Raw genomic sequence first — 14,112 nt, forward strand, 5'->3', positions numbered from 1 at the left:
TTGGTGAGAGCTCGTCGGCGAAAGAATCGACATATGTTCGTGCAGACGTCGTCCATGCCCAAATCCTCATCCTCTCCTTCATTCTGATCACTCCACATCAATCTGTTGGTAGCTCCTCTCGTTGATTGCCGAAATCGAAATCCTCTCGGCGCTTATCCTCTGGTTGATAGCCCAAATCGAAATCCTCTCGGTGCATAGCCCAAAAAAGGTATGTGTTCCTTCTCTGTTTTGAGATTTAGAGGATTTCGATTCGATTATACGATTTCGGTTTGTGATTGTATAGTTTGTATATTGAGTAAATAAAATTGAAAATTAGTCTAGATTGAGGGTTTTGTATCTGATTTTGGTTGGTCTTTCTCGTGTGTGAAACGGTTTGTGATTTTTCTTTAGTGTGGATTTTTTTTTCTGTGAATACATTGTTCTCTCGGTGAATTTGCGATGATAATGAATTTGAGATGATACTCTAGTGTTGAATTTTTTTTTTCTATGAATACATTGCTATATCATGAGTTTGCTATCAAAATACATTGCTAGACTAACTAATGTTTTTAATGTTAGCCCTGCTTTTGTACCATTTCTCTATGGTGGTTAATGCTTGCGAAGTGTTGTTTAGCTTTCCCGTTTAGTTTAGTTTGTTTGTAACCGAAGTTTGCTTTAACTTAGTGTAGTTTGTTTGCAAATTCAAACCAAATCACGTTTTGATTTAATGAGCATGTAAACTTGAAAGCTTTGTAGTTGTAAAGTGTAATAACTTTTGATTAGACATTGGTAGTTTATGGTTAGTGTTTATTATTGTAACTTATTACACATACTGATGTGTTGTGATTTTGCATAGTTTTAGCTTTGTTATTTCATATATATTCATGCATTAACCTTACATTTATTTGCATTTAGAGTCTATTGCATGTACATTTGCATCTTCTAGGTGTTGGATGAGTTGTTTGGAGTTTTGGAGGTGGTTAGAGCACAAAAGGAGCTTTCGAGGAGTCTTGAACCGAACGTGTGAAAGACGAGCATGGATGAAGGTTTTAAAGATATCTTTTGAAACTTGTATTTTGGGAAGACATGGTAAATTGAGTTAGCTTTACAATGGAGGTGGTTTCAAGTCGTTTGGAGCTGTATTGAGGGATTTATGATCAAAATACTACACACATATCAGTATAACATTCCTAGAGGCCACCCTAGCAACATCAACAATAGCCTTCGAATTTTAAGCCTTTAGACTCATTTTTATTCACTTAAAACCTATAAAAATCATTACTATTCATTATTCTTCTTATTTTCGGTATTCTAAAGGTGTGTGCAACATGGAGAAAGTGGAGAAAACTTTAATGAATGAGTTTTATCTCTTTAAAGCTTGCAACATGGGGGATGGGTTGTCTATCATGAGTTTGGTGGCTCTTTTGGCCTAACTTTCTCTACCTTTTCTGAAGAGGCAAGACTACTTTGGCCATATGAAGGGGCAAAAGGTGTTCTATAATGGAAGAAAGTGGAGAATAACTTTTATGAGTGTGTTTTATGCTTTATGCTTTCACATGATGGATGTGTTGTCATCCTCCTTTACTTATGCTATAAAAGAGACTGCAAGGGGAAGGAGGAAGACACACAATACACAGAGTACAATACAACAAAGAGTAGAGAGTGAAAGTTCTATAGTTTCATATTTTGTATTTTGAGAGTTTGAGAGAAAACATTTGTTCTTGTAGTGTTCTTGAAATTTATGTTATAAAGTCTTGTTTTCCTTTATCCATTCTCTTCATCTAATTTATGTTTCTTGTTTTCATATATCATATCATCTTGATTATGCTTCTATCCATCATGGGATTAAGTGTAAACAAGATGATTAGTGAGTAATCACCCTTAGGATCAATGGGTTAGGTAGATTAATGGGTGATTAGGGAAGAGTTAAGGTGTTCTAATGGTTAAATGCTTAGATTTCTATGCTTACTAAGTATTCTTAATGCTAGATTAATTTTGGCCATTTTAATCTAGATTCTAAGTGTTTGTAGGGCATCGAAAGTGTTTGCATAATGCTTGACTGGACCTAGTAAAGCTCTAGCTTGAATAACCAAGGAATTGTTGTTAGGATTGCTAGATGGTTAGTAGACTAGAACTTAATGTATGTTTGAGTGAACAAAACGAACGAAAGTTGATGTTTAGTTCATAATTGCATAAGGGTTTCTATCACGGGAGTGGATTAATCTAAATTGAATGAAATCTAGACCTATAGAAAGTTAAGATTATTTGAAGTTAGACGCCTTGATTTAGAACTATCACCTTGAAATCAATTTCCTAAATACCCATTGGTTCTTCTTTGTTATATTTGAATTAAAACTTAAGTTATTTCGCACTGTTACTTGTTACAAACAAACATCATTTGATTGCACTTAGATTGAGATAAATGACTTGCATTCTTAGTGCTTAGAATCACTAGAGATTGGATTGACATCTTAAGTACTACAACACTTAAGGATTAAACTTATCCTTTATCACATACAGTTTCTCTTATTTAACACAAACCATCCTCCTTTCTATCATATAATCTCCATCATCTTGTTTCTCTCTTCTTTCCTAAAACGAGTAACCATTCCGGGTTCTCTTCTTTACTCCCTTCTCTGCTCTTATTTCTATGGATTCAAGGCATCCATATAGTCATTCATCTAGTTATGTAGGACTTCTCAACAGTCAAAATGACAGTGTTCTACATGGAAACTTTCCTTATGAGAGTTTTCCTTCTAGTCAAAACATTGGAGCTTCAGATATCCCACCTTTCAGTTCACAACAATCTGAGGCTCCAAGTGTACAAGAAGACACAGCAGTGCGGCGTAGAAGAAAATGGACCTCTGCCGATGACGAGGTTATAATCAGTGCATGGCTCAACACATCAAAGGACACTATTGTTGGTAATGAACAGAAGGCATCGACGTTCTGGGAACGCGTTGGAGAATACTTTGCAGCAACTCCACATGATAAAGCGAGTGGTGACAAGAGGAAGCATCTCAACTGTAAGCAGAGGTGGCACAAAATAAATGATCTCACTAACAAGTTTTGTGCTGCCTTTGCAGCTGCAGAGAGACAACAGAGCAGTGGTCAGAGTGAGAATGATGTTCCGAAGGCCGCTCATGAAATTTTCTTCTCTGATTACAACATGAAGTTTAACCTTGAGCACGCATGGTGTGTGTTGAGGTATGAACAGAAATGGCTTAACCTCAACACTCCTAAAGCTATTGGAAAGAGGAAAAATGGTGAGGAATCCGCACAATCTTCAAGCGTCAATGTTGGTGATGAGGAGATACGGCCTGAAGGTATCAAGGCTGCAAAAGCAAGAAGGAATGGTCAAGGGAAGGCTCTCGTTGATTATAAGACCATTTGGGAGATCAAGAAGGAGGATTTGGCGATGAAGGAGAAACTGTCTAAGCTCGCAATACTAGACACTCTCCTTGCTAAAAAAGAACCCCTAAGTGAGGCTGAAGAAATTGTCAAGAATAAGCTACTCCTCTAGTATTTCTTAGTATTTCTCAGAATGATGTTTCTATGTTTAATTAATGTATCAGTTATATATGATAATGCTACTTGTGTGCTTCAGTTTGATATTGTTTCTAATACTTGTTTTATGAATGTAGTTCTCTGTGGTGTCTTATAGCTATGAATTTCTAATATATATGTTAATGCTACTTGTGTGCTTCAGTTTGATATTGTTTCTAATACTTGTTTTATGCATGTAGTTCTTTGTGGTGTTTTATAGCTATGAATTTCTAATATATATGTTAATGCTACTTTTGTGCTTCAGTTTGATATTTTCAGGTTAAGTTAAAATGAGACTTGATTATAGCTATAGCCAGCCATCAGAATCATAGACGTTTGGTGGGTACACAGTAGACAGTGGCTACAACAAAACAAAAGATCTTATTCGTCGGGATCAAGAAGAGATAAGAAACAATATTGCTGAGCAGGTTCATTACCCGCCTCAACCTGAGGTTGAGTTTGGAATCCCACAGATATGCTACTGTGGTGCTCAACCGCTTCTCGCAGCCTCTCGCACTGGAAATTATGTAGGTAGACTATACTACACCTGTGAAAATGTTGATGATGGCGAGTGCCATGTTTGGAGATGGTGGGATGTCGCGTTGATGGAGGAGATGAGAACAAGGGATAAACACACCCTTGAACTGGCTGAAAAGGTAGATTCTCTTACTTTTATGGGTGACTATGTGACTGAGCAGAAGGTGGCTAGACTAGAGAATATAGTTTCTGAGCTAAGTAACAAGAACTCAATGTTTACCAATCGGTTAGAAAAGGTTGTTGCTATAATGGTTCTTCTATTAGTCGTAATAGGAATGATGGTCATGTTTAAGTAAACAACTCGGGTGCAATGATTGTTATGTTGGTCTTGTTGTTTTATAATGACTTTTATGTTGGTTTTGGATATATGGTCTTGTTGGTCTTGCTGTTGTAATGAAGATATTTAAACAACTTGCTGTTAAAAATACTTATTTGGTCTTGTCTCATATCCGTACTCATGTTTGGTCTTGTCTCTTCTCTCATGTCTCATGTCGGTTGACAAATAAGCATCACGGGAGTTTCAAATATTTACTTCTCTCATGTTTGGTCTTGTCTCTTGTCTCATGTCTCATGTTTCATGTCGGTAAACAAATAAGTATCACGGAAGAGTTGAAAAAAATTAACATCACGGGAGTTGTAAAGTGTAAAATCAGAAGAAAAAAATTGTGGGCTATAAGTATGAGACATATTCTCTCATTATCTTCACCACAAATCATATCTCTTCAACTCTCTTTGCAAACATTTCCTCTCTATTTTTTTTTTCAAATGACATCTTCTTCTCATTATCATTACCATAAAGATGATGATGTTGAATTTGAATCCCTATTTGAAGAATTATTAGAAATCCCTGATATTATTCTCGAACCGAAAGAGCGTAAAAAACGTATTTTATCGAGAGAAAACAGGAAGAAGACCACAACAAACTCTGGAATGATTATTTTTGTGATAATCCGACATACAATCACAATTTATTCCTCCGACGGTTCCGAATGAACAAGCATTTGTTCATGCGTATTGTGCATCGTCTCAGTACAGAAGTTGAGTATTTTCAACCAACGGAAGATGTAGTCGGCCAGTCTAGTCTATCTCCGCTCCAAAAATGCACTGCAGCAATTCGTCAATTGGCTTATGGTGGTGAATCTGATACTGTTGACGAATATGTTCGACTTGGTGAAACAACGGCACGAAAATGTCTGCACCATTTCACCGCCGGAATAATCCATTTGTTTGGTGATGAATATCTAAGACATCCCACACCAGAGGATCTTCAAAGACTACTCTATGTTGGAGAACAACGTGGATTCCCCGAGATGGTTGGAAGCATCGACTGCATGCATTGGGAGTGGAAGAATTGTCCCTCCTCTTGGAAAGGAATGTATTCACGAGGAACCGAAAAACCATAAATTGTCTTGGAGGTGGTTGCTTCATATGACCTCTGGATATGGCACGCTTTTTTTGGAGCTCCAGGTACTATGAACGATCTTAATATTCTTGATACATCACCTGTTTTTGATGACATTATTAACGGAATAGCTCCGGAAGTTAACTTCTATGTCAACGGAAGAGAGTACCATTTGGCTTACTATCTTACGAATGGTATTTATCCAAACTGGGTGACTTTTATTCAATCTATCCGACTGCCACAGGGTCCCAAAAATACTTGTTTTGCTAAAAACCAAGAAGGAGTGCGAAAAGATGTTGAGCGTGCCTTCGGAGTCCTGCAAGCTAGATTCGCCGTTGTTAGAAATCCATCTAATCTATGGGATAAAAATAAAATAGCAAATATTATGAGAGCATGTATCATACTCCATAATATGATTGTCGAAGATGAACGAGATTCACACACTCAGTATAGCATTTTAGAATTTCAAGAAGGAGAAGATGAGGATCTTACATTTGGCGTCAAAAAGACAACAAAACACGGCAATACAATTGCTCGTCGCCAAGAAGTTCGGGATCAACAAATCCATCATCAATTAAAAAAAGATTTGATTGAAAATATATGAGCTAAATTTGGACATCTTCCAAATAACTATAATGTTTAAGTTTCTATGATTTCAATAAAATGTTTCTTTGCTTTTATTTATGATGTTTGTAATTTTTTTTTGGCAACTTTATAATTTTCTTGTTTTTTCTATTTAAATGTTATATGTTTTATTTTAAATTTATCTTTCAATGTCATTACTTATAAAAAAAATTAATTTAATAAAAAGACAACAACAAGTCCTATCAATAATCTACTCCTAATGCTTTGTCTCTTAGCTTTATATCTTAACACCACACTAATAATAAAATAAGCTAGGACTTCAAAATAAGTCCTAGCAATAATGTTGCTAGGCCATTGTCATGCTTAACGCGATTTACAAACTCATCATTAGGGCCAAAATCTACAGTTTTCATAAACGACTGGTCGTTATTTGAGAACCTTCGCTAGTCCCCTGTTATTTTATGATGTATGAGACGATGAACCTCTAGCTGGAATATTGATAGATGAATGAAACATGTCCGCTTAGTAGTTCTTATATGACCTTTGAATTCTATAATCTATTAGTGGCATTAATCCTCTCTGTGTAAAACAAGTATGAAATCACATCAATATACGAATAGCATCATATTTCAAATAAGTACTCTTTCTTTGTTGATTCAGAGAATTACGGTAGAAGCGCGAAACGGCTAACTTTTTTGGATGGACTGAAGTCAACACTCTCGGTCTTGGTAGTTCGAATCTGGAAGTGGGATCAATAATGTGTAAAAGAGAAGAAAATCTTTGGCAAAATCAACGGAGAAAAGTAGGTGCACTGGGAGTGCATTAAATGGTTTAGGGCAAAAGTTGACGGGGGCTCTAATGTGGTCTTTTTATAGTCATGAAAATGTAATTGCACGCCACGTGTTTGGGGCGAAGGCAACAGCATTAAAGGCACATGTAGAAATTGCTTGGTTGGTACATTGAGGTTTCAGTATAAATACACCTACCGTTTATCCATGTTGACAAAACATCCACCTTTGAGACAAAATCTGAGAGTTTTAAGATTTTGGGTTGGTGAGAGCTTAGCTGGGGGAAGTGAGAGAAGTAAGACAAGAAATGAGCGGTTTGGTTGATTCTATTACAGGAGCTGTAGTTTCTGAGCTCCTGAAAGTCGTGATTGAAGAGGCTAAGATGGTGTTGGCGTTCAAATCTGTGTCTATTGAGCTCGCATCGAAGATGAATAAAGTGCTTTTGGCATTCATTGATATCGAAACGATGCAAGGTGCTGAAGAACTAAAGGATCTCAAGGATATAATCGACGAAGCTCGTGTACTGGTTCGGAAGTGCTCAAAAGTCAACCGGCTGAATCTACCTTCAAAAGCTAAATATGCAAGAAAAGTAAAGGATGTCAACAAGAAGCTGTTCGAGTTCTGTCAGGTTCAATTGCAGATTATTATTTATCGGAACCAACTGCTGATGATGCGTAAAATGGGAATTGCGCTATGCTCATCGGGTTACCGCGCAGAGCTGTCTCCCAAGCCGTATGACAATCTGCCCAAGGATAAGTTGATGGCCATTAAGAGTCATCTCGAAAGCATCAAAAAGGAGCTCGACGTTTTGAGTGTTCCTCCGCCTGTTTATATGGATCTTTGCTCGATCCCAGAGATTGATAAGGTTCTCGTTGGTTTGGATTTGCCATTGATGGAGGTAAAGAAGAAGCTCCTTGATGATGATGATGATGATGCAGTGGCTGGTCTCGTGGTCTCTGCTCCTCCCGGGTGCGGGAAAACCACATTGGTTACTCAGCTTTGTCATGATGATGAGATCAAAGGTATAAAAGTTTTATTTCTTTACTCTCTTTAATTTTTGTATTACTGGTTTCTCATGTAGTTCCCATTAATATGCAGAAAAATTCGAGTATATCTTCTTTTGCGACGTGTCAAGGGGTTCTACCTTTAGGACCACAGTGCAGATTTTACTCCAGCACAACGGTTACGAAGCACCCACATTTGAGAACGATTCTCAAGCAGTTGATGGCTTAAGAAATCTGCTTGAGGAACTTAACGAAGAGGGTCCTATATTGTTGGTGCTGGATGATGTGTGCCAAGGAGAAGAGTCCTTTCTTCAGAAATTTCAGATTAACATGCCGAATTTCAAGATTTTGGTGACTTCTCGATATGAGTTTCCTGCTTTTGGTCCCACTTATCATTTGAAACCTTTGGGATATGAAGATGCTAAGTCCCTTCTCATTAAGCGGGCATCTCTGGGTCTTTACAGGGCAGCATTTGAAAATGAAGCTCTTCTACAAAAGGTACTACAAAATTCTAGATTATAGCTTCATGTTCTAAAGCTTCAGTTATCATGTTTGGGGAAACACCAGTTTTATCTTTCATTTATTTGCATTTGATGACAGGTTTTGAAACATTGCTATGGATTTCCACTCTTGATTGAAGTAATCGGCGTTCAACTTGTAAGAAAATTTGTAAATCGGATCACAGGAAGAGTGGAAAGCTGGTCCGAAGAGGAAACAATTCTTGATAGTCCTCAACCTACTGTGCTAGAATGTCTGCAGCCTAGCTTGAATGTCATGGACCCTCATCTCAAAGACTGTTTCTTAGACATGGGCTCATTTCATAAAGATGTTAAGATACGTGCTACCAGTATAATCGACATGTGGATGGAATTATACGGTAAAGGTAGTAAATGTACCGTGTACGTGAAGTACCTCAATGAACTGGCTTTCCGTAATCTTCTTAAACTTGATCCTCTCGGGTATGTTTTTATGCGGCAACACTGTTTCTTTACACGTTATTGTCATCTACCATTAATTTGATGAATTTGTTTATGTACTTACCAGGAGAGAAGACCACGAAAAGAACAAAGGTGCTAGTATGTACATGGGGTCCTTTGTCTCCTTCAATCTGCTTGAACGTATTCAAACCGGGTATTTTGTTTTTGTTTCAACATCGCTTCTTTGCATCTTGTTGCCATCTACCATCAGAGGAATTTAATTTTTTCGCTTAAAACAGGATGGATGAGTCCAAATACGGTTTCTACAATGAATTCTTAGTCACTCAACATAGTATTCTGAGGGACTTGGCTATCTGCCAAAGCAAATCTGAGGGACACCATGAAAGAGAAAGGCTCAACCTGGAGATAAGAAAGGATGCATTTCCAGATTGGTGTTTGGATCTAATGCAGCCTATAAGTGCTCGTCTTTTGTCTATCTCTACAGGTAACTCTTTCATGTTCTTTTTTTTTTTTGGGAAATTGAACGTAGAGATTTTAATCAATTCCTTAAAAAGGTGAAAAGATGCATGAGAATTTTCTAGGGTTTTCTTTTTATAACCCTGTCGAATAAGATGAAAAAGTAAAGCAAAACAAAATTGATGCAAAATAAGTTTTTATTGATTATGCAAATAAATATATTATAATAACAAAACATATATGTATTCATTTCTTTGGACTCTTTTTTAAATAGCAAAAAAACATTTCATCATAAAATATTATACGAAAAAAAGTTCTATGTATCAAAAATAAAATTCTCAAAATAACTTTTGTTAGAAATTACAACTATTAAACTACCCTTATCTATAATATAAACACATATTATATACAAACCAATATATTTCAAATAAAATAAATATATTTAAAGCTAAAATAAATATTTGTTTCGTAAATCTTAAGGGCCAGACTATTTTTTTTCTACCTCCCCCACAAACGAGATTTTTACCGTTGTGGACAGTTATGCGTGGATAAATAAATATAAAATTTAATTTGAAACAGTGTCATAATTTATTTTATAAAAACTTTAAACCAAAATATTCACTATAATTTTTAAACATTAATATATACACATATATAAAGATATATACATATATATATACGAAAAGGTTCTTTTTAAAATTATAATATAAATCTTTAAAACAACTTTTATTTAAATTATAACTTTAATTTAAAAAATAAAAAATAAACGTGGTATGGTTATTAATTATATTATATTTAAAAAATATTATAAATATATATATATATATATTTAAATTCACTAACAATATATTAATTTATTTAATAAAAAATTAAACCAAAAATATTCACTATAATTTTTCAAAAATAATATATATATATATATATAAAGATATATACATTTATAAACAAAACAAAAATTCTTATAAAATTCTGTATAAATCTCCAAAACAAATTTTATTGAAATTATAATTTTCTTTAAAATATAATTTTCTTTAAAATATAAAAAATGTAATATTGTTATTAATTATATTATATTGATAATATTATTTTTTCATAATAATATTTTTGATATTTTTATGAGGTGTTAATATTAATAATATTTTATTCAAAACGCGACGGTATCTCTTAATCAACCAGTTATAAATATATCACAAATGTACCAATTTCCAACCGATGTACCCGTCGTACAAATCGTTTAATAAAGCTAGAAACTGCATCCATTCACATCCGTTTACTCCCACAACCACATCTACGACCAATGTGTTTCAAGCAAGCCAGGCCTTAATCATAAACTTTAAAATCAGACACCACAGCTCTCAGCCATAAACTCTAGAAAATATTTTACTATTTAGAATAATAATTTATTTAGTGCTATATTAATATATTTTCTATTTCCTTTTATATTTACTGGTTCAAGAAATATGACTATCCTATCATGATGCTCAGTTTTTGGGTGTTAACAGATGATTTGTTCTCATCGACTTGGGTTGAAATGGATTGCCCCAATGTTGAGGCCTTAGTTTTTAATCTCTCCTCGACAAGCTACTCATTACCAAAGTTCATTGCTACAATGAAGAAACTGAAGGTTGTGATTATCATAAATCACGGTCTTGGTCCTGCAAAATTGACCAACTTGTCGTGTCTCAGCTCATTACCCAACCTAAAACGGATCAGACTTGAGAAAATTTCAATCAATTTGCCGGACATTCTTCTATCACCACTCGGCAGTCTCGAGAAGCTATCTCTGTTCATGTGCAGTTTCAGTGAAGTTTCCTACAACATAGAAGAGATTACTATCCCTGAAGCTCTACCAAGTTTACAGGAGATTGACATAAATTATTGCTACGATCTTGAGGAGTTACCGGATTGGGTCTCTGAAGTTGTTTCATTGAAGAAAATTAGCATCACAAACTGTGGCAAGCTCTCTGTACTTCCAAAGGCTATAGGTAACTTGAGCAATCTTGAAGTATTGAGGTTGTGTTCTTGTATTAATCTCTATGAGCTGCCTGAAACGACTGAGAGGCTCGGCAATTTACGGTTTCTGGATATTTCTGATTGCTTAGCATTGAAAAAGTTGCCTTTAGAGTTTGGGAACTTACGGAAGTTGGAAAAAATCTTGATGAGGATGTGTTCGGGATGTGAACTACCGGATTCAGTGAGGAATCTAGAGAATTTGGAGGTAGATTGTGATGAAGAGACTGGACCGTTGTGGGAAAGGTTGAAGCCAGAAATGAGGAATTTGATGATCTGGAAGGGGATGTGATAACCTGAAATATGTGCTAGTTTGTCCAAAGGCTAAGGAAAGGATAGAAAGATTGAGAAGCTGGACCAGTGAAATACTCAACCTGTCGAGTATCCTATATAGTTATATAAATAAGTGCGTGTGTAAAAGTGCACGGGTATGTTTGTTATAACCATGACTTGTTGGTCAAGTTTGGTTACGTTTCATTTTTCAGTCTCCGGAACCGGATCTTACAGACGGTTGTTCAGTTATGTAAGATGTTTATTCAAGTTTGTGTTGGCTTTGTAAAATAATAAGTTTCAGACTTCTACTCTCTGTTCCTATTTTTCTCGCCCAAGTCTCATTGTTCAAGTGCTTCACAAATCAATAGCTCCTAGAATGCATAAATCTTCTTCTATCAAGTCTCATTGTCCCTATTTAGTTATGTTTTCTTTTTGCACTTTGCGTTACAAACTTTTGGTAATTCATTCCTTTTTGTTGAACAAGACATAAGATATTTCGGTTGAGAAAACGTTGGTTAATACCATTCTAATACTATTTATTGTTTTTCACGTGAGAAACTTTATAGTATTTCAATGAATGAAGATGTCAAGATGATCTTACCATGACTTAATTGGGTAAGAAAATAAGGAAGGAATTTAAGCAGGGAGTGGCGGGAAAAAGAACCGTTATGATCTTAGATTCGGCGCCAAAACAGCACGTTATTAATTTTCCGATTTTACCCCTTATTCGTCTACCACCTAATTAATAATCTTCCACTGAAAGCTTCTCCTCTTATAATTCATGGGGAAGCAAGCAACTTGTAAAAGACAAAACGTGTCTTTAAAAGCAAGAATATTTCTTTACTTTCCACTTACTCCCTCTTCTTCCTCCAATCGAGAAAAAAACATCTCCAATTTAATTTCCCCCTCATCTTCGTGTCTCTTTTCCTCCGCAAACTATGGAAACTTCGAAGAAATCACAAGTCGGTAGAGGATTAGACACCGACGGTAGCAAATGGGTCATCGCCGAAATCTCTATACGGGCTTCACTGAAGCCGGTGAAGACCAAACTGAAAAGGCACGAGAGAGACACAGAAGCTGAAGAAGTAGAACATTACAGTGGCAGCGAAGAGTACTGCATCACACCCACGGCGAAAGAAGAAGCGAAGCTCTCTGAGAAACTGATATGTCCGCCGGCGCCAAGAAAACGCCGACCAGCGCTGAAGTGTCGGAGCAATGTCGGTATAGAGTACTTTGTGCCTCCTTCAGATTTGGAGACCGTGTTTATACGACGCCGTTAATGCAAAACGATGATATTCTCAAGTATATAGTGAAAGAGTTTTAAGTTGTTGTCGGGGCATTGTCACTAGCTTCGGCTTTAAACTTTGAAGATCATTTACCTTGTACTATATAAATTATAATTTTATATGCGTTTTATCAACACCAGCTTGTTGAGCTCATTGGGATCAAAAGTCTCATCATGGCCAGTTTTGGAATTTGGCGGATTCTTGTTGATTTCTCGGCGAATCTTGGTCAGGGTTTTCTGAGAGAAGCCAGAAGAACCAAGTGAGGTGCCGAGGTAATGGTGTCTCTCCCGCCTGAAATGTATGTCAAGATGACATCTTTGAGGAATCGATCATCAATAGGGTTCAGTATCTCATGCTTGGTTGTATCTAGCTTTATGATGACTAATGCTTTGCAGTTTTACCTCCTCTCTCTTAGCTGATATGTATTCCGCACACACGCGATCGAAAACGCCACTAGCTTCTACCATTTTCTTATCTATTCCCAATCCCATCCATCTTTGTAGCTTCCACAAGAATCTTGGTTTTATATGGCTATACATAGTCCCTTCTCCAGCCGCAGTAACAGCCTTAACTATGACCATGTGAATTCAAACTCGTGTTAGTAAAATACTAAAATTTATGTCTTTTATTGTACTTATGTTATTATATTTTTATTAGCCAACTAAAATTCACTGTGTAATGAAATTATTATCCTTGATAAAAGTATTTTGTATAATGTTTAGAAATGATCTTTTTCATGTTTTATTCTTTAGTTTCCTATTCAGCGTCATAAGGAGATATCAGTGACAGCAAGGAGAGCTTGATGATATTATAGTTGCTCATTTTTGTCATCGCTGACGCTTGTGTAGCGGACGACCCATCTCCTGAAAGTATGCAAAAAACGAATCAAGTTTCATCAAGAATTTCTTCGTTTATGTTAAGATTCATCAGAAAGATAAAAAAGAAAGAGAGGAAGAATCTTAGCGAAAAAAAAAGAGGAAGAAGATAAAGAAAGAAGACAATAACAATGAGAGAGATAAAAAATTGCTTAATTTGAAGAATAAAATATAAATTTTTATCAAATTACACAATATCTTTTAAACTAAACTTATTAGCGATAAATCAGAGGGCTTCAAAGGTAATTTTGCCTACCTTCTACTTACAATTATGCCATATTTTTTTACTGTTTTAGGTATATTGTTAATTTCTCACTTTTTTATAGGTTTTCAGCTAATTGACTCATTTACATAACCATACCGACAATTCTGGTTCGACAAAAAGAGTTGCTATAAATGATAGCTTCGGCAGTTCGAATAGGGATCATGCTAT

At 35.7% G+C, this 14,112-nt stretch overlaps 2 protein-coding genes across 2 annotated transcripts; both read left to right on the top strand.

Moving 5' to 3' along the window:
• Positions 1-6,932: 6,932 nt before the first annotated feature.
• LOC125589751 (probable disease resistance protein At5g66900) lies at positions 6,933-11,841 on the top strand. The gene is made up of 6 exons (XM_048762116.1): positions 6,933-7,859; positions 7,936-8,339; positions 8,442-8,800; positions 8,886-8,972; positions 9,058-9,263; positions 10,738-11,841. The coding sequence occupies exons 1-6, from the start codon at positions 7,145-7,147 to the stop codon at positions 11,535-11,537; spliced, it is 2,571 nt and encodes an 856-aa protein (XP_048618073.1). The 5' UTR covers positions 6,933-7,144; the 3' UTR covers positions 11,538-11,841.
• Positions 11,842-12,068: 227 nt separating this feature from the next.
• On the top strand, positions 12,069-13,203 carry LOC125589753 (cyclin-dependent protein kinase inhibitor SMR6-like). The gene has a single exon (XM_048762117.1). The coding sequence runs from the start codon at positions 12,457-12,459 to the stop codon at positions 12,796-12,798; it is 342 nt and encodes a 113-aa protein (XP_048618074.1). The 5' UTR covers positions 12,069-12,456; the 3' UTR covers positions 12,799-13,203.
• Positions 13,204-14,112: the final 909 nt, after the last annotated feature.

Source organism: Brassica napus, chromosome C7, assembly GCF_020379485.1.
Source record: "Brassica napus cultivar Da-Ae chromosome C7, Da-Ae, whole genome shotgun sequence".
Classification (NCBI taxonomy): Eukaryota; Viridiplantae; Streptophyta; class Magnoliopsida; order Brassicales; family Brassicaceae; genus Brassica; species Brassica napus.